This window comes from Leguminivora glycinivorella, chromosome 25 (genome assembly GCF_023078275.1).
Source record: "Leguminivora glycinivorella isolate SPB_JAAS2020 chromosome 25, LegGlyc_1.1, whole genome shotgun sequence".
In the NCBI taxonomy this organism is placed as follows: Eukaryota; Metazoa; Arthropoda; class Insecta; order Lepidoptera; family Tortricidae; genus Leguminivora; species Leguminivora glycinivorella.
The window spans coordinates 10,657,843-10,678,392 of record NC_062995.1 but is presented as its reverse complement, the minus strand read 5'-3'; the positions used below and the strand labels follow the sequence as shown (position 1 = coordinate 10,678,392).

The window sequence follows — 20,550 nt, the reverse complement described above, 5'->3', positions numbered from 1 at the left end:
CTCATCCCATTTGTCATCAATCAGTTTATGTTTAATACGGGGCTCTCTGGCATGTGTTCGTGGAGTCTTATAAAAAGGAAAGGTAATGTATATAGGAAAGTGGTCACTACCATAAGTGGAATCTGCTGTTGACCATGATAAAGATGAAGCAAGATCTGGAGTACATATAGACAGATCTATTGCACTTGGATTTCGAGCAAGCCTAGTAGGAGATCCAGTGTTTAAAATGCATAAATTATGTTCACTAATTATTTCCAATAACCTTTCTCCATAGTATAAAGTTTGAGCAGAGCCCCAGAACTCATGGTGAGCATTAAAATCCCCTAAGCAAACAAATGGTTTAGGCAGGGACTTAAAAATTTCATTTATTTCTATAAGAATATTATTATTTGGTTGTTTATAATATAATGATACAAAACAAATGCTATTTACAACCACTGCTATAACAGATATTTCATCACTATGTACAGGTAAAGTGACATAATTATAAGTTAGTGAGTTTTTGACAAGTATGGCCACTCCGCCATACCCATCAGGTCTGTCCTCTCTGAGACAGACATATCCTGGTATTTTAAACAATGAATCCTTTCTCAACCATGTTTCTTGGACACAGATGAGAAAGGGGTCATTTTTATTAATAACATGTATTAAATCTTGTTTCCTACTGATTAGACTGCGAACATTCCACTGCACCACTAGGGCCCTGTGATCCATTATTGTTGATCTTAATTTGATATAAAGCATTAATTACTGCGGCAACGTTGGACGGTGAAAAGGTTTTTGACTGAGACATTAAATCAATGATAGATTTTACAATATCATCAAAACTAGGGTTTTCATTTGTGCTATTGTTAAAAACTGGTTTATCTCTTTGTATAGTAGGTTGTCTAGTGATTTCAAAATGAGCATTTTTATCATAACCTTTTCCTAGCTTTACAGGAGCCCTGGGTTTGAGGAAGACAGTTTTTTTATATGATTGTTTATTCAACATAGGTGTTTTATCCTGATTGTTATATAAATCTTCTTGAGATTGTGAGGTGGATGACAATGGTGTTGCAAGTAAAGCCTCAGCATATGATACCTTCGAAACTGGTGGATGTACTTTAGAAGCTTCCATGTATGAAATACAACTTTTGCTCATTGTTTCTTTGATAGCTTTTTGTCTGTTATATTCCAAACATTTCTTGCTTGTGGCTTGATGGGAACCCTTACACAAGCAACACTGGAAGTCATCCTCCTCAACATCACAAGAATCACCAGAGTGACCTTGTCCACATTTAAAGCACCTTGGATTGGAGCGGCACTGGCTTTTCACATGCCCATATCGGCAACAAAAATAGCACTGAACAGTGGGATATATGTATAACTCTACAGGCAGAGCCATGTAACACATGTATACTCGAGTAGGTAGTATTTGTCCATCAAAGGTAAGTATAACTGTACCAGTATTTACAAATTGACTACTGTCATTGACAAACATTTTTCTTTTTATTCTTCTTATTTTGATAATTGGTCCACAACCAATTGGCAAGTTGATAGAAGTCAGTACTTCATCATCAGTCAAATCAAGGGGTACACCTTTAATTACTCCCATGCGAGTGACATTGAATGTTGGGACGAAAGCATTGTATTTGTTTTTACCTAAGTTGTCATTACTTAGGAAGTTGTTGGCATCAGTGTGTGTAGCAAATGAAATACTGACTCTATTTCTGCCTATTCTCTTTAAACTGCCATTCACAACACCTTGGATGTTGTTTTGTCGCATAAAGCGACCAAAAGTTATGGGATGGAGAGTTGTGCCATCACTGCTGGCTTCTCTTTGAACATGAACAACAAAAGGAGCAATGTCAGACTGTTGGTAGCGGACGCGGCCAACAGGCACATGAGTCGGTGGGACATTATTAGTATTTGAACTTTCAGAGTTTGCATTTACAATGGGAACGGGATTCGGTTTTTCAGTTGGTTGTGGATTAGTATGAACATTATCTTTTTTGTTTTGAACTTTAATTTCATCAGCACACACACAATCCGTACTTTTATTTTTTCCTGACCCAGATTTGCGTTTCCTTTTATTGCAATTCGTACACATTCGCGAAAGTATTTTCCTTTTTAAAGTTATGTCTGAGGTATTGGATACAGACGCATCAGTATCCATTGATGATTCAAGTGCAGATATAAGATAATCCATAGGAGTGTTCGACCCTGAGGGAACTGTTCCCCCAGGGTCAGGGGGCTTAGCGTCCCCCATAAAAATTACATAGAATTAGTACTTACCAATCAATATATACACCTAACTACTAAATATACTCAAAAACTAAAGCTAAATCTACAAATATATACACAATATACAACTCCAATCCTTTAAAATAGAATTTCAAAAACTTTAGTTACGAAAACTGCGTCCGCCGCGACCGAAGTTTCCCGCCCTTTTTCCGAATGGACATTTTTACAAATGGCTCGAACATACAAGGGTTGCCAGTTCTCTGATGAACGAAATCTACCATTTTTATATTTGGTAGATTTCGCTTGTTAAGTTGTCAGCTTGGAACGGCAGGCAACAGCATATCTGTCAATGTCATGAGCATGTAAATAAAAACACTAAAGAATCTTCAGAGCTTCTCTTCGGATTTTAACTGATTATTTGGATATGTCAGAAGAAAATAGTGATAATAAAGTTATACTGCCTCACCACGAGCAGCAGCAGCTGTGCACTACGCGGCTGCCTTACCGCCAAGGTCGCAAATTAACTGCTGTTAAGGTTAGTTTTAGATCCGCTTCTATAACTAATTGGCAAGTATTTTATATAATTTTTTGATACAAAAATGTCTAATTTATTAATTAAAGTTTGATTCTTCACCACCCAAGATATAAAATACATTTTACAAATACCAAATACAGGTCTCAGGAAACTTGTATTTTTTTTCTTCTTGGCGCAGGTATACACGATCAACAGTGAATCTAACCACCTCCTAATATTCGGGGTTCCATCGCTCAATCTGCGGCAAGAAGCTAAAGCCCTTTTTCAGAAATTTGGAAGGTTAAAATCATTTACTTTGGCTAAAGACTACAAAAGTGAACAATTTACTGAGACTTGCCATGCTGTTTTTGAGAAAATACAATCAGCCAGAGTAGCTAAGAGGATGTTGGATACTAAAAACTTCTATGGAGGTTCGTTGCATATAACCTACGCTCCGGAATTGGAAGATGTAGACGAAACCAGAATAAAATTATTGCAAAGGAAACATGATGTTTTAACTCGGCTGAAAAATTTGCAAAATGAAGAAGTTTATATAGAAAAAAAAGTTGAAACCCAGCCAGAAGTTGAACAAATAGTGCCGAAACTAAATATGGGCGAAACTAATGTTATATCTCTAGATGGTTCTGTTAGAAAACGAAAACTTAAAGGACATGTTGAAGAGAAAAGATTTAAACCATGTTTTATAACAAATGAAGTTAAAGACGTAAGTAAAAGTACTGTTAACTTTGTAGAAACACTTCCAATAGTAACTGTAGAGAAGCCCCATAGATTTGATATTGTAGACAATAACATAGACATAGTAGATTGTACTTCCACAGATGTAGAAACTATTACAAATGTTAATGAACATGACAACATAAAGGAGGGTGTTAAAATTTTCAAAATACCAGAAAAACCTTTAAATAAAATCAAATTTAATGTAAATAAAAAGAGTTGAGTTTTAATAATAGTTTTATTTCAACTGGGTTTAAACTTTGATAAATATTAACAAAAAAGTATAAACAAATTGCCTAAAATAGGTATAAGAACTCAAAATGATCTAATTGAGTGCAGAAATTGTCTAGAAGGCAATAGTGTTTAAAATGATCTATACACTGAACAATAACTTAAGGTGTGTTGAAAAGTAAGTCAGACACGGGAGACAAAGTTGCTCGGCAACTTTTTTGTATCTCAAATCTAGTCTATGGGCTAGTATGAGAGTGCACACACTTGCTGGTCTGTCAACTTTCATACTATCCCATAGACTAGGTGTGAGCAACAAAAAAGTCGCCGAGCAACTTTGTCGCTCGTGGGCGCACCCTTTAAAACACTTACCAAATTCATCCTTTGGCCAATTGTTATAGATTTTTTTGTAAAAAATCAATAAAATGAAAATATATGTGTATTGATAAACGCTTATTAACTGGCCATTAATATTTTAACAGTTAATTTATGCGGGTGAAATGAAAATTCAAAATCTTAAAACACTGCACATTATCAACAATTAGATTAAAACTTCTTAACAAAAAGAAGGAAAATCTATGTAAGGAATACTTACATTTACATAACAAGGATTATAATGTATAATAAAATTATAATACATAAAAACTCTATGTATAAAGATTTCTATAATAGTGTAAAAATCTATATATTCTCAAACATTAATAAACGAATCTTGTTTTTTATAACAATAGATCTTATTTTAAGTACTTTAATGTAATAACACTTGGACATTCCGTTTGCATTTTATAGAAAAAGGAAGTTTGTACGAATTTCTATACTCAAGTATTCATAATTTGATCACATATTATTGGTTGTTTGCTACACTCTGTGCATAAAAGTAATCATAGTAGAGTTATCTCTGAGAGCCTGCGCAGACAGAGAGCGCTCGGGAGTTCTGCGTTCCGCGTTCAGAGTTCAGTCTGCCACTCTGCCCGCGGCGGTCAAAGCGGAACGCCGCGTTCTAGCGTTCATTTCCCGCCGAGATAGAGAACACCGGAACGCGGGGATGTCTGAGGTTGCAAACACAGAAAAAATAATGAATTTGTTAGGAAAAGGAAGGATTTCTGAGGTCGAATCTACGGATAGTACACGACGAAATGCTGTTATGTTTATTTTATCCTTAATAAATAATTACAATGTCCTAGAAATACAGCCAGTCTTTATTTTTACACATTCATCGACATGCGAATAAAAATATCGAATCGCTGTTTATCTGTAAGGAGAATTTAATAGGTGGAATTTTTGAGCAATAATTCTTCATAGGGAAACGAACTTTTCAGTGACATGTTGCATGTAGAAAGACACAAACGAAACTAGAACGCGAGAGTGTGAACGCCGCCTGTGTGCGTTGGAACTCTTGAGCGGTCAACGGTCACCAGAACGCGGAACTCTGACAGAACGCAGACCGCTCTCTGTCTGCGCACGCTCTGATCTACTCTTATTGCAGCATATGCGAGTGCACGGGAAAACGTCCCACTTTGTCGATTTCTATAAAGCCGCGTTGTCAGTTTATTCATACAAAGATACAAGTAAATCTTGGGCCTTAATGGTAACCGTCAAAGTGGGCCGTTTTACTAAACACATTCACAGAGTAGAATATTTTGTTTAAATTCTGTAGGCATTAATTTATTATAAAATTAATAATAGTTACTGATCAACTAGGCTTTACACACATTGTTAAATAAAAAGATGTTTTTGATTTTTGTGCACTGTGTAGATACTATTATTATTTCGTGGCGCTTTGTGGCGTCCAGAGTGTAGCAAAAGATATGCACCTCATGAAGTTGACTAGAACTTAACCTTCCTCGGGGTAATCTTCTCCGGCCATTTCTTCTTGCTCATCAAATTCTCCGTCTTCTACGCCCACCTCCTGAAATGGTATTATTTATTCAATGTTAATATATCCATACGTTTATGTACAAACATTAACTGTTTTCCTTTTTCATTGTAGAATGTACTAGGTACATAACAATTCGCAATTTATAAATGCAGATATCAATCGCAATGGAAAAATTAAGAGTGATGGACTCTGTCTGCGTAGCGGAATGCACAAACGTTCACGATAATGCCTAGCTATCTATCTCTATCGCTCTTGCGTATTGGCGCGACAGAGCCAGATTACATTTCTGCGGCGTTTCGTATCGCAGAAATGCCATTCGGCTACGGGCTCTGGTCAATATGGGACTGGAACCAACTGTCTTTGGTTCAAATTCAGAGTCGATCAGTGATTGTTACAAATAGGTACGGTACACCTAATTTTATGGCTATAGCAAAATAAATTAAAATAATATGTCTCGCCTCATGGGAAAGCGACGAACACACTCTTCACATTCACTTTCACTCTTTTCACAAACCCAAATACATATACAATCCCTATAAAACTTTCGATAGCGCGATGTAGAAATCGTCGCGTCCGGTACAGCGCCATCTCTCGTGGTACACAGCAAACTATTTTATACATAGTACACTCGCCTCGTATTGCTGGTATTCGGACACCAAGTCGTTCATGTTGCTCTCGGCTTCCGTGAACTCCATTTCGTCCATACCCTCGCCGGTGTACCAGTGGAGGAACGCCTGCGAATTTAATATACAATTTTCAATATAGCATTACACCGAATGTCTCTGAACATAACGGTGAACTTTTTTTAACCCGCGACGCAAAAAAGACGGGGTGTTATAAGTTTGACGTGTCTGTCTGTTTGTCTGTCTGTGGCATCGTAGCTCCCGAACGGATGAACCGATTTAGATTTAGTGTTGTCTGAAAGCTGAGTTAGTCGGGAGTGTTCTTAGCCAAGTTTCATGAGAATCGGTCTACTATGTCACGGCCGGGGGTTTTTCAAAATTTTAATTTTGTGGTTAGGTTATAGACTGAACTGTTTGTTGTATGGCCGTTAATTTTTCAATTTCAATTTATTTCTTCATAACGAAAGTTACATGTCAATACATATTTACAAAAATTAATGTGAATTGTGAAGTTGCCGACGAAGGTGGCGGCCATTTTGTATTTATACGCCATTTTGTTCGTGTGTTAGTATTGGTTTGATGGTGTGTGTGTGTAGTAGTGTAATGAGTGTCATCACACACACCTTGCGTCGGAACATAACGGTGAACTGCTCCGAGATGCGTTTGAAGATCTCCTGTATGGCCGTGGAGTTGCCTACGAAGGTGGCCGCCATCTTGACTCCGCGTGGCGGGACGTCACACACCGCTACCTTCACGTTGTTGGGGATCCACTCCACGAAGTAACTGGGGACCAACGTTTATTTAATTAATCATAAGAAAACCTTAAAGAACAAAATGAGGACTAAATGCCCAAGGCATTCTATTCATTAATTTTATTGGTCAACCTTTAGGCAAAGCAGGGAGGGCAGGGTGGGTGAGGAGGTAGGGCATATAGCGAATGATGTTCCGCATTGTGTGGTACAGTACAGCGGATATCATCTCGCTTGAATCTAGAGCAGAGCCCAACTGGGGAAGTACCTCCGCCTTACAGAAGACCGCAGCCAAATAGCACTAGACCCTAATTATAATGTTGTGTTCCTGTCAGTAAGGTTGCCAGAACTCTCCTACCTTCCGATATCTGAGCATGGTTGATTCTGGACATCCGCCCGAGCCGAAATGGCATTCGTTGACGACAGACGCCGATCGGAACGCAGTCTGGCTCTGTCGCACCAATACGGAAGAGCGATAGAGATAGCTTACTACGATAACGATATCATCGTAAGTGTTTGGTCATTTGGCTACGTACCTTGAACTCTAGAAGATAAAGATTTGCGGTTTGTCCTTGAGTAGCGCTCGCACGCAGCCCCAACGCAGCGAGGTGCAGAGAGTACATTCGGAACCGGGGGATGCCGGTCGCGTCAGTATCTACGCGTGGCGCTGCCGTCTCGCGCGCGGCGCGTACCAGAGATCCAAATACCCCGCTGCTGGAGATTAACTACCGAGTCGTCCTAATTCTGTGGCCACGGTGAGTTATTATCAAATAATTATTCCGTTATTGCCAGAAGTCTACAAGATCCATACTAATATTATAAATGGGAAAGTGTGTGTGTCTGTTTGTTTGTCCGTCTTTAACGGCAAAACAGAGCGACGAATTGACGTGATTTTTTAAATGGAGATAGTTGAAGGGATGGAGAATGACATAGGCTATTTTTTGTCTCTTTCTAACACGAGCGAAGCGGCTGGCAAAAACTAGTAGGTACATAAAGAAGTGACCCAACCTGGAGTTCTTATCCTGTACAGTGAGCATCTGTTCATCGACTTCTTTCATGGACATGCGGCCTCTGAAGATGGCGGCCACGGTGAGGTAGCGCCCGTGGCGCGGGTCGCACGCCGTCATCATGTTTCCGGGGCTGAACATCTGGAAAAATAAGTCATTATACTGCGGAAGGATTACCATATTGCCCATCTTATTAGCATACGGTATATTGAAGCAGGTTACTTGGAACCAAAAGACTTCAAAGAGCTATATACCCATGAGCCTCATGATCAAACACATGGAGGTGGCTCCTGAAGGTTCTAAGTATCGTAGGGGGTAATTGCACAAAAGATCCCTACGGGTCGAAGTGTATCCGTGATCGTTACAATCTTCTTCTTCTTTCTTCTTCTTTAAGGAACCTTCGATCTTTAAGCGACTCCGCAGAAGGGATCCGTATCTGCGGGAAGGACACCTTACCTCAGTAAGGTGGTCCATTTTTAACGTTGGGAAATGTGGTTACGCGTTCCACCTGAAATGATCATGTTTTAGATAGAATTACCTGTTGCGTTAATTCTGGGACTGTGAGAGCTCTGTAGCCCTGGCTGTTTCTGGCGGTCAGTGGAGCGAAACCTGAAAAATTTGTATTTCAAAATCAAGTGACAATCTTAAAGAAAGATCATTGGAAGTGCAGAATAATCCTACTGAAGTCTTGAATTGAATTGGAATTTGGAAATTTCAATGGATCCCAATATTCCCGATGAGATTGCCGTGAGGATCCCAGGTTCTCAAGTGAGTCATAATAACATAACAAAATATCGGGAGATGGAGAAAGACGATCAGATGAGTGATGGTGAATAGACACAATTAAATAATTGTGGGCAAGAACGGCAGGGGTCTTATATGCAAACGTTTATAAATATCAAAGTCTCATAATTTACAAATCAACTGTGGATATTATCGCATGCTGATTCTATCAAGTCTTTGATTTGATCAACTGAGGCGAGGAAGGGCGCCGTGTGTGGCTGACTTCCGGAACATGTTTAGGAAAAAACTGATTGTTCGGCTAATTGATATCTAGGTTAACTTGCAAATATTGAAGAAACAGACAAGGAAAGGTACATGGTAGTTCACTTCCTGAGCTGTCTTAGGAGTCAGTTGTTGGCCCAGGCCCAGGACTCATATTATTACTTATAGGCATAAAGGAAGACCAGGGAAGGGCACCATGTTGACTAACTTTCGCAGCTTGTGGACTTCCTGGTCAAACCTCAGTCTCGAAGCATGAAGAAACGGGTAAGGGAGGGAGTTGGCTAAAAGCTTAAAGACTTGGTAGATGGGGGTCTGACTCCCCGAGTATGCAGCACTATGAAAGACTTCTATAATTATCGGTGGAGGACTTACCAGGCATGAAGAAGTGTAGGCGAGGGAAGGGCACCATATTCACGGCGAGCTTCCGGAGATCCGCATTCAGTTGTCCGGGGAACCGGAGGCATGTCGTTACTCCGGACATTGTCAGCTGGAAGGAAAACATTTATCATTTTTCGCCACCAACTGGGAAAGGTAACCGTTACCAATTCGCCGGGACAACACTGGCAACACGCCTCGCAAGGAAAACGCCCGTGTTCATGCGCGCACGTTTACCTCGGCCGAGCAAATTTCCTCGGAAAGATGGCGGCCCTCGATCAGCTGTTCAAAATAGTTCTAGCATCCGGACAGTGTGGATCCGGTTATTGACGATTATTGGCCCATTTCACAAGGCTACAAGACACGTTATAAATTACAAGCGGAATTCCCTTTTCAACTTGTAAAATCAAAGAAAGAGACTTTCACAGGTCTCTCAGCTGGTGCACGGACAATTGCAGGGCTCTAGACAGACGTAGTCCTAAAGCAGATATCGTAGAATTTCCTTATCAATGTAGAAGTTCTTATTTACTTATCTACCATCTGGGAGAGTTGTAGGGCTCTACAGACGTACATACCGACACGAGATGGTTAAGGTCTCCATAAGTAGGCTCCGAGAGTCGTAGAGTTCTGAAGCAGATATCGTAGAGCGCTTCATTATCGATGCAGAAGGTCTCATCTGTGTTCTCTACCAGCTGGTGCACGGAGAGGGTAGCGTTGTACGGCTCTACTACTGTGTCGGACACCTGCACAGAAGAAGGCACATATCAGAAGATACTTGAAAGGATAACCTATAACCTATCTCATTTACTAACAATGGCTTATGATTCAAGATGGCATCTATTGGGATTGGGACACTTTCGAGACTTCGGACTGGTACTTTCACCTTATAGTCATTTTTCGAAGCAGCGTGACTATAGACGCCTGACGCCAACGCTGACTGTTAGACGCCTCTCGTCGAAAGGTAGGTACTAGGTACGGTCGAGGAAATTGATTCTTTAGCAATTTCCGGTTTAAGTACGACAACACAGTACTACACTCACTAGAAGCCTTACCTTGGGTAAAGTGAAGCCTTACCTTGGGTGAAGGCATGACGCTGAAGGTGTTGACGATTCTGTCGGGATACTCCTCACGCAGTTTGCTCAGCAGCAGCGTCCCGAGGCCGGATCCTGTGCCTCCGCCCAGAGAGTGCGTCAGCTGGAACCCTGGACGTAAGAAGGTAGAAAAACAAACATACATGAGGATTGTTCGCCTGTTATCAACAAGCGGCCTCATCGCTAAAGAGCGATCTCCTCCAGACAACCTTTGGGAAGTTTAATTCGATCTACTTGATCTAAATATTTAGATTGACGACCGGTCTGGCCTAGCGTGTTGTGACTTGTGACCCTGCCTGCTAAGCCGCGGTCCCGGGTTCGAATCCCGGTAAGGGCATTTATTTGTGTGATTAGCACAGATATTTGTTCCTGAGTCATGGATGTTTTCTATGTATATAAATATAGGTATTTGTATATTATATATATCGTTGTTTGAGTACCCACAACACAAGCCTTCTTGAGCTTACCGTGGGACTCAGTCAATCTGTGTAAGAACGTTCTATGATATTTATTTATTATAATAATATTTAGATTTAAAAAGGTTCCGTACCAAAAGGGTACAAAAGGAACTTTTATTTGCACGGGAGTCGTGCTTATCTTTTGTTCGTTTTTATAGCCGATAGCTCATAGCTTACTTTTTTAATCGTATGGCACGAAAATAGGCAAATAACAAGTTTTATACAATAATAAACCCAGTCAAAAAGAATACAAATTTAAAAGCTATAGGTCAACATTTAGACAATTGAGCTACTCTGCTGCGTCTGGTGTGAGTCGCAGTAGGTCTTCTCTAGCCCCGGTGTATGAGTGCAGAGGGCAGCGTTCGATGATGTGGTCCATGGTTTGGTTCGCGCCGCATTCGCACCAATGAGTTTTTCGGAATTTATGTGCGAAATGTCATTTGATATTTGCCAGTCGCTTTTCCGTGAAGGAAAACATCGTGAGGAAACCGGACTAATTCCAATAAGGTCTAGTTTACCCTTCGGGTTGGAATGTCAGATGGCAGTCGCTTTCGTAAAAACTAGTGCCTATGCCAAGTCTTGGGATTATTTGTCAAAGCGGACCCCAGGCTCCGTGGGCCGTATGAGCCGTGGCAAATGTCGGGATAACGCAAGGAGGATGATGATGAAGGAGCGGTGCAAGCGCGGATCCAGCTTCGTGCCCAGGAGGGGGGGGGGTCACGTGGTCTATTTGTATGGCCAACTTAGGCTCCAGGCCCCCCCCTGGATCCGCGCATGGAGCGGTGTTTCGGTGTTACCTTGCAGACAGTCGCAGCCTTCAGACTCCTTCCTCACGACGTCCATGACAGCGTCCACCAGCTCCGCTCCCTCGGTGTAATGGCCCTTCGCCCAGTTGTTACCTGTGCAGGCAATCCATAACAATATTATAAATTTTATAGCACTAGCTTTTACCCGCAGCTTCCCTCCAGTTAGAAAGAGACAAAAAGTAGCCTATGTCACTCTCCATCGCTTCAACTATCTCCACTTAAAAAATCACGTCAATTCGTTGCTGGGCGAATCAACTTTTTGACCGACATTTTTGGTGTCTCTGGCGTTACTCAAAATGTCTCTGGAGTTACCAAGAAATCGAACTTCTAATGAACAAAGTTTCAGTTTATTGGATTTAACAGTTAGGGTTATGTTTTAATATACAGGGTAAAGTGAAAAATACCAATAAAATTCATTATTTAAGGGTGAAATTTCACAACTATGTTAAGAATGTGCGGACAGATTTGAGTCGGTCAAAAAGTTGATTCGCCCTGCTCCGTTTTGCCGTAAAAGACGGACAAACAAACAGACACACACTTTCCCATTTATAATATTAGTACGGATATATGCTGGGAAAGTGTGTGACATTTGTGACATTATCTGGGTAAAGGGACCTTATTGTCGATGGCGCTTACGGCGTTATGAGCGATGTACGTGCACAAATACGGCACCGCGAGACGTAAGCGCCATCGACAATAAGGTCTCTTTACCCAGATAACGTCACAAGTTTTTAAAAAGTTGTTCACCCCACTTTTTTTGGATTTGGTAAGTTTTATGTGGTTTCCATTGAGAATCGCGAGCTCTTTCAATCCTAATAGGAGAAAAAAAAGCGTCCCAAGGTTTTTTCCCATTCCGTTACTCTGGCCGAAGACGAAGTTGTCAGGCCGGAAGAGCTGGCGGGTCGAGTACTGATGTCCAGGTGCCAGGCCCCAGGTCCACCATCCCAAGCAACGCTCATGTGCTGTCACTCACCGGCTCCGCTCTGGCCGAAGACGAAGTTGTCAGGCCGGAAGAGCTGGCCTTAATTCGAGGAGTGGCATCCAGGTGCCAGGCCCCAGGTCCACCATCCCAAGCAACGCCCATGTGACGAACGCCTCCGGCCGAAGACGAAGTCGTCAGGCCGGAAGAGCTGGCCGTAGGTCGAGGACTGGCGTCCAGGTCCCAGGTCCTAGACGATCCCAAGCAACGTCCATGTGCTGTCACTCACCGGCTCCGCTCTGGCCGAAGACGAAGTCGACAGGCCGGAAGAGCTGGTCGTAGATCGAGGACTGGCGTCCAGGTCCCAGGTCCTAGACGATCCCAAGCAACGCCCATGTGCTGTCACTCACCGGCGCCGCTCTGGCCGAAGACGAAGTTGTCAGGCCGCAAGAGCTGGCAGGTCGAGGACTGATGTCCAGGTGCCAGGCCCCAGGTCTACCATCCCAAGCAACGCCCATGTGCTGTCACTCACCGGCGCCGCTCTGGCCGAAGACGAAGTTGTCAGGCCGCAAGAGCTGGCAGGTCGAGGACTGATGTCCAGGTGCCAGGCCCCAGGTCCACCATCCCAAGCAACGCCCATGTGCTGTCACTCACCGGCTCCGCTCTGGCCGAAGACGAAGTTGTCAGGCCGGAAGACCTGGCAGGTCGAGGACTGATGTCCAGGTGCCGGGCCCCAGGTCAACCATCCCAAGCAACGCCCATGTGCTGTCACTCACCGGCTCCGCTCTGGCCGAAGACGAAGTTGTCAGGCCGGAACAGCTGGCCGTAGGTGGAAGACCGGATGGCGTCCATGGTCCCGGGCTCCAAGTCCACCAGGACGGCGCGAGGCACGAAGCGAGTTCCTGTTGATAAAGTTCCATTAACGATTTGGTAAGACACACAGGTTCAATTCTAATATAAAGACCGTATAGTACGGGTGTTAAACCTGCCCGCAAATAATGGCAACTCTAAGTGTTTGTGAACAAATGCTTCAGGCAAATCCTGCGTTTTTGCGTAAGTGGATCACAAACGCTCACTAATGGACAACGAGTCAGCGGCATTTTGTCCGACTCGATTAGTAAATATCGCCATTCAACGAATTCACACATTATATACTAAAACTTTCCTTAAGAATTACTCTAAGTAAATATATAACTACACAATTCGACAGACGCGGAGGTAGGTACTTTGTTTATCATGCACTTTAACGGGCAAAGACTCGAAAAAATCCTGAATTCAAGCCTCATAGTTCATAGTCATCCTCTAGGTTAGTCCTAAAAATTTGTGCGCGAAATTCACCTTATGGGGTGGTCTTTTTTTGAGACACCTCAGTGGTGCAAGGAGCCTTTGCGAGCTCGCGCCACGCCTTCCTATCTTCAGCGACCCTCGTGGCCTCGCTGCAGCTCAACCCGGCCGCGCGTAGCTCATACTCGGCGGACCGATTCCATGGGTGTGGGAAATTTCTTTCAAAGTTTTTTTCCTATCAGGATCGAAAGACCTCGCGATTCTGAGTACTTAATCGCGTAAAAAATACCCATGTTACAAAAAAAGTGGAGTGGACAAATTTGAAAAAAATGGCCGTGTACAGTCGACTACAAAATACGACTACAAGAATATTTACTTACTTACAAAGAGATGTATCCATTTTTCACCTTATTGCCTTGTAATAAGGTGAAAAAGTGGATTCATCTCTTTGTAGTCGAATATACAGAGCGCCCGGGGCCACGGCTTGTATTCCCTAAAGGTTAGTTATAAGGTATTTATTTATTTACTTAAACTTTATTGCACAATTCAAAAAAGTACAAATGGCGGACTTAATGCCAGATGGCATTCTCTACCAGTCAACCATGGGCTAAACCCAAAGACATATATAACTCCGTATAGACAGATAAAGTCTAAGAAAAAAACGTACCTCAGTACCGTACAGAAAAAGGTACTTACGGTGACCTAGATGGCATTACACCTTGGGGTACGCTCAGCTAGATGGCGCTATTATTAATATTTGATATTTTAAAACATATCAAGCTAAGAATATGGGCCAAATTAACACTTTAAGTTCTCGCGCTTTGTACACATATTTAAAGTCACACACAGGTCGAACGCGATTAATTAACATTATTTTAAATGAAATAAACAATAACTAAAAGCGGGTAGATTATATTTATTTGTCTACCCCGAACATTTATATAAATTAATATCGGGTAGTTTTGTGTTGTTTACATCTCCGGTGACACTTTGCTGGGACGTCAGTCTTCCGCGACCACGGCCAGTGCAACCTGGCCGAAACGTTGGGAAAAAAGGTAAAAATAATGTTAATTAATCGCGTTCGACCTGTGTGTGACTTTAAATATGGGCCAATTTGTCAAAACTGAGGTTCAAAAGTTTCAAGCCTGTGTCAAGAGATGGCAGTCTATGCACTGTGATTACACATTTTACTACGACAGTAACTCTCTTTAATACTCGATCCTCTTTGGCTAAACCGAAAGATCAGGGTGGCTAGCCGAATGGCACAATCGCTCACGAAACGAAGCGCTAGTAGATATCTATCTCTATCGCGCTTGCGTATTGGCGCGACAGAGCCAGCGGCGTATCGCTTTCGTTTGGCGTCGGAGAAATGCCATTCGGCTACGGGGCCAGGTGGTGGTATAGTGGTAGTGAGGATTGTACAAACCATCAGCCGCCTCGTTGTAGTACACCTGTATTCGCTCGAGCTGCAGGTCGCTGTCGCCGTGGTAGTGGCCGGTCGTGTCGATGCCGTGCTCGTCAGATATTATCTCCCAGAACTGAAACACGACACAAGGTTAATGGCAGGGATCGGATCTAGGGTAGAGTACGTAGAGCGAGTGGAGCGGCCGCTCCTTCCATCTTGGGCGTTAACACTTGAATCCCTCCCTATGCTCAGGATTCTTTATTTTTTATTATAAATGGGCTTACTCTTGGCCACAGACTAGCCATTCTTATTTTAGAATCCCTCACTAAGATCAGGATTGAATTATCGCTTCGTTCATTTGTGGCCTTCGAACTCGGCTTGCATTACTAGACCGCGCGGAAATACTGACACTGCGATCTGTCTGCGAACATTAGACCGATCTCGTACGACTGAGCTACGCGGAGACGACGCGCGGTCGGCGCAACTAACGACCATAATTTACGTTTACTAACACGAAGGAAAAACGCATGAAAACTCGAAAATTCGCGTTTTCCGGGATTTAAGGCTACGCTAGATCGATTTTTTACCCCCGAAAACCCCCACATAACAAATTTCAGCGAAATCGTTAGAGCGGTTTCCGAGATCGTCCGTATATGTATATAAATAAATAAATAAATATACAAGGATTGCTCGTTTAAAGGTATAACATATCCTCAGTAACATAATAAATACCTAGAAAATTCATTGCGTCATCACAACGCTGAAAGATGTCACGATTTCACACAAGCTAACTGTGAGCTAACTTCATTCAATAAAGGCTTAAGTTCATTAAACTAATGAGCGCGTGCGCCATTTTGAAAATGGGTGACATGTGTGAAGTGAGTTAAGGTCGCGTTTACTACAAGTGTACGATTGTTTTCAAGGCGAAAGGCGTTATTATGTATTGACTTGGCGACTTCTTTATTTTAAAGGAAAAATATATGTTGAGGACAGTAGTGTTTTTTCCCGCACTAGTGCGGAAAGTGGTTAATTTCGTGTCGTGTAAACATCAGATGCCCATCTGTACTGACTGAATAACGTCAAACCGGTGGTACGGTACACGCCGTACACGTTAACTCGTGTCGATTTAAAACACTCCCTTCGGTCACAGTATAATGAAGAGTACTGCCGTACAGTATGGCCACTCCCGCTCCCCGTTGAAAGTGCCGCCCACCCCCTTTCGGTTACCTCACAGTGACCGCCTATCAAAAACGCGAACAGTCGACCAGATATTTCACTCAACAAGCATAGTAAGCGTTCACCTACACGAGCATAGACTGTGCTAGGAACGCGCCCCTTTCATATATTTGATCACCAGTTTCCGAGGTGTGCTTCGGTCGTGTTTTAATTTATCTCCACTCGTTTCGAACTTCTTTTCCACAATTGTATCTTAATGTACTATTTCATGTGTTGTTTACTTTTGACCATGACTGCGTGCGATTTAACTACATTAATCGGATAACCTTTGCTAACTTTGTTACGCATGCATAATGAAATTAATGAATCAAATACCTACTTAGAGCCTGACCAGTAATATATGACTAATAGGCTAGTTTCCTATACTTAAAATAAAATAATTTATGCAGTGCACGAAATAAAGCACCACATAATTAGCAGACAAATATGGACAGTAGTAATGTTTAAACAAAATTTCTATTTAATAAGTCAAAGAGAAAGATATAAAGTAAATTAATTGACCGTGACGTTACTCCTCAGTATTTCATTGTAATTCCATATTAGCAAATCGTTTTGGCAGTTCTTAAAAAGAAGCTGATTTGACTAGTAGGAAACTAGCCTATTGTCAGGACTGGAGGAGGGCGCTGTTATTCTGATGTATGGGGTGACAGTTCAGTAGGTATAGTATAGTATGAAGAAAATAGTTCTAATGAAATTCCGCAAGATGGCGCGCACTTCACATATTTCTGGTCAGGCTTTACGATACTCATGAGATGTTTAAAAATATTTTAAGCGGGTTACTCACGTATTAAGTCGATATAGCGTTCGACATGTTTCGATCCAATTTCGAGGACCTTGCGGGCCCCTTGCGCCTGTCCTCAGCAGCCGCGCACACCGAGCAAGCGCCCGCAGTATGCGTCGCGCTCTCGACATGTAAAGGCGGGGTCGCTACTCTTGAGAAAGGTCCTCGAAATTGGATCGAAACATGTCGAACGCTATGTCGACTTAATACGTGAGTAACCCGCTTAAAATATTTTTAAATACTCATGAGATGTTTAGATTACATGGAGAATGACCACAATTGGGCCCACGGTGTCCCCCCATGAACAGTCAAGTCGTATGCCCGGAGTGGTTTAGTGGGTATTCTCCTCCCGCGCTCCTCACTCGGAGGAGCAGCAGGTTGATGGAGCGAGTCCCACATATCCCCCGTAAGACCTTGGCCCCTTTGAAGGCTGGGGGAATACGTAAACGCATTCCACTTCGATAAAAAAAAGGTGCATGGCGTAGCCGAATGCACAACCGCTCACGAAACGAAACGCTTAATTGTAGATGTCTATCTATATGTATATACACCGTGTTTTTTTTGTTTTCCGTTAAATTCGACACGCAGTTAGGTTCATCATCAGGAACCACCCTGTATATCGCTTTTTGTTAAATTCGAAATTTTTTTTTTTCTTTTCCATACATAATAAATGGATTAATGAGTGTGAGAGGACCTTCATCATAACATTAAAGACATTGTCAAGGCGGAAACGCTGCGAGTGTCATGGGCACTTTTGCACCGGGAACGACAGGGAATAGTTTATTTTGATAGTTCTAAGTTTTTATTGTTATTAGTGTTTAGTTATTAGATATTGTAATTTTTACTATATTGTCAAGTGTTTAACGGCACATGTCAAAACAAATAACATTAGGAAGTGGTAAGGGATGCTACACACATGTTCAGTAATTAAATTTTCCCCTCACTAGCTCGGAAACACGTGTTTTGTCCTTCAATACCAGCGGGTAAAAACGCATTTTATCCACTAGTGGGTAAAGTAATTTGACCTTGAATAAAATCAAATTAACTGCTTTAAAGTTGACAAAAGTAGGTGAATCTAGTAATACAGATGATTTACCACCTGTGGAACTACTGGAAGCAGTGATAAACGCATTTTTTGCGTTAAAGTTTCCTCGCTATAGTGAGGGGAAAAGTTTTGTGTTACACTCGGGTGCAAATTTATTTTACTTCTCGTGTGTTAAAAAACTCGCAAGTTCAGGATTCTATTCTCGAACCACTCGCTTCGCTCGTGGTTCAACTATAGAATCCTTTCACTTGCTCGTTTTTCAATTCCACACTCGGCGTTAAAATACAACTTTGCCCCCTTGTATAACAAATAACTATTATTTTTGTAATAATTCGATAACCGTAAGACTTAAGACTATAGTTTCTTAGAGCAATCGATTGTATTTGAACTAAATAATCTTCCCTTAAATTTAACGGAATTCAATAGAAACACGGTGTATATATATCGCTCTATACGCTCTTTGCGTATTGGCGCTACAGACCCAGATTAACTTTTCGCGGCGTTTCGTTTTCGTTTCGCATCGTAGAAATGCCATTCGGCTCATGCGCGGATCCAGGGGGGGGGGGGTCACGGGGGTCGTGACCCCCCCCCCCCCCTGGAGCCTAGGTTGGCCATACAAATAGACCACGTGACCCACCCCTGGGGCCTGGGGATTCGGCTACGGGGCCAATTTCATTGCATTTAAAATACATACATACATACAATCACGCCTATTCTTTCGTAGTCAATTACCAAATCTCAATTACGAAAACAGACTAAAGGCCCATGAAGGGGTAGGCAGAGCACATGAAACTACTAAAGTTTCAGTGCCACTCTTGGCAAATAAGGGGTCGATAGAAAACGAAAGTGTGACATTGCAGTGACAGTTGCCAGCCTCTCGCCTACGCCACACTTTAACCCATTTAAAATACACCGTAGATAATTGCCGTTATAATTCTATCTATGGTATTATAGGTATTCTAATGATGCATGCAAAATGTAACGTAACGGTTGACTAGGTTTTTCTATAAACCGTATATGTATAACTAGCTTTTTCCCGCGGCTTCGCTCGCGTCAGAAAGAGACAAAAAGTAGCCTATTACCCCCATCCACTCAACTATCTCCTATTCTCCACTTAAAAAATCACGTCAATTCGTCGCACCGTTTTGCAGTGAAAGACGGACAAACAAACAGACACACACACACACACTTTCCCATTAATAATATAAGTATGGATAGACAGATAATTTGTGACTTCTAATAATCACAAAAGGGTTCTTATGGTTTCCTTGAATGCTTCTACCAATTTTGTTTTTAAAGAAGGACCCTTATTTGATCGTAATTTATTAAAAAGTAATGAAAATTCAAAATGAACAGCCTTCTGGACTAAAATCACTGCGCATTTTTTTTTTATTGGTAAATAACAACTTAAGTCTCTTTACGTTTTCCTAATGCAATAGATAAGCGAACCAAACAATAAAATAGTTATTGCCAGTATATAAAAAAAAGAAATTTAGATTGGTATGGCTCGTAAGTAGTTTAAACGATCGCTGGAGGTAAGCGGCAACCTTATTCTATGGACGTATTAATTAGTCCAGCAGTCTCACGTACTTTAAACTCGTGTTCTCTTTAGGAGGTTATTAGTAGGTACGTGGTACGTGTTGTAGTGTATTTCATAAATATGTATACATATGTACATTTTTTTTCACCTCATTACAAAGGGTGATTTCAAAAGTCAACGCACATGTAACCCCTCTGATGTTGCAGGCGTCCATAGACTACGGTGACTGCTTAGTTGCTTACTATCAGGTGGACCGTATGCTTGTTTTTACACGATTTAAAAAAAAAACATTATATCGACCAGTTGCATGTTTGCCAACATGTCATAAAAAAATACCTAATTCAAAACTTAAGTCTATGCTACAAAAAAAACTGGGATTCCCACATCACAATTTTCTGCATTCAGTCATTACGTGACTACTAATTAAAATGTATGATTTCCACTCGGCGACTCAACCTAGGTGTTACGAGAGAGCCGGCTGTCGTTCATAAAAATAGATTTCCCACCACTGGAAATAAATGACCTAATTTCATCAAAATAGGTGTTTTATTCAACAAACCTTCGATCCAATTTGATTGCCACACTGGCCGGCTTGCAGATGCACTATCTCACGCATTTTTATTTAATATTTCAGTATAAAATATCCA

General features: G+C 41.7%; 2 protein-coding genes across 2 annotated transcripts; one reads left to right on the top strand and one right to left on the bottom strand.

Moving 5' to 3' along the window:
* The first annotated feature begins 2,580 nt into the window (after window positions 1-2,580).
* LOC125239141 (RNA-binding protein 48) lies at window positions 2,581-3,725 on the top strand. The gene is made up of 2 exons (XM_048146644.1): window positions 2,581-2,758; window positions 2,937-3,725. Exons 1-2 carry the CDS (start codon window positions 2,648-2,650, stop codon window positions 3,693-3,695), a joined length of 870 nt encoding a protein of 289 aa, XP_048002601.1. The 5' UTR covers window positions 2,581-2,647; the 3' UTR covers window positions 3,696-3,725.
* A 190-nt stretch (window positions 3,726-3,915) lies between these two features.
* On the bottom strand, window positions 3,916-20,519 carry LOC125239142 (tubulin beta chain-like). The gene is made up of 12 exons (XM_048146645.1): window positions 20,463-20,519; window positions 15,323-15,434; window positions 13,389-13,514; window positions 11,685-11,786; window positions 10,413-10,540; window positions 9,914-10,081; window positions 9,336-9,450; window positions 8,497-8,567; window positions 7,960-8,099; window positions 6,826-6,985; window positions 6,212-6,313; window positions 3,916-5,609 (listed from the first exon to the last, which is right to left on the bottom strand). The coding sequence occupies exons 1-12, from the start codon at window positions 20,517-20,519 to the stop codon at window positions 5,535-5,537; spliced, it is 1,356 nt and encodes a 451-aa protein (XP_048002602.1). The 3' UTR covers window positions 3,916-5,534.
* Between the last annotated feature and the right edge of the window lie 31 nt (window positions 20,520-20,550).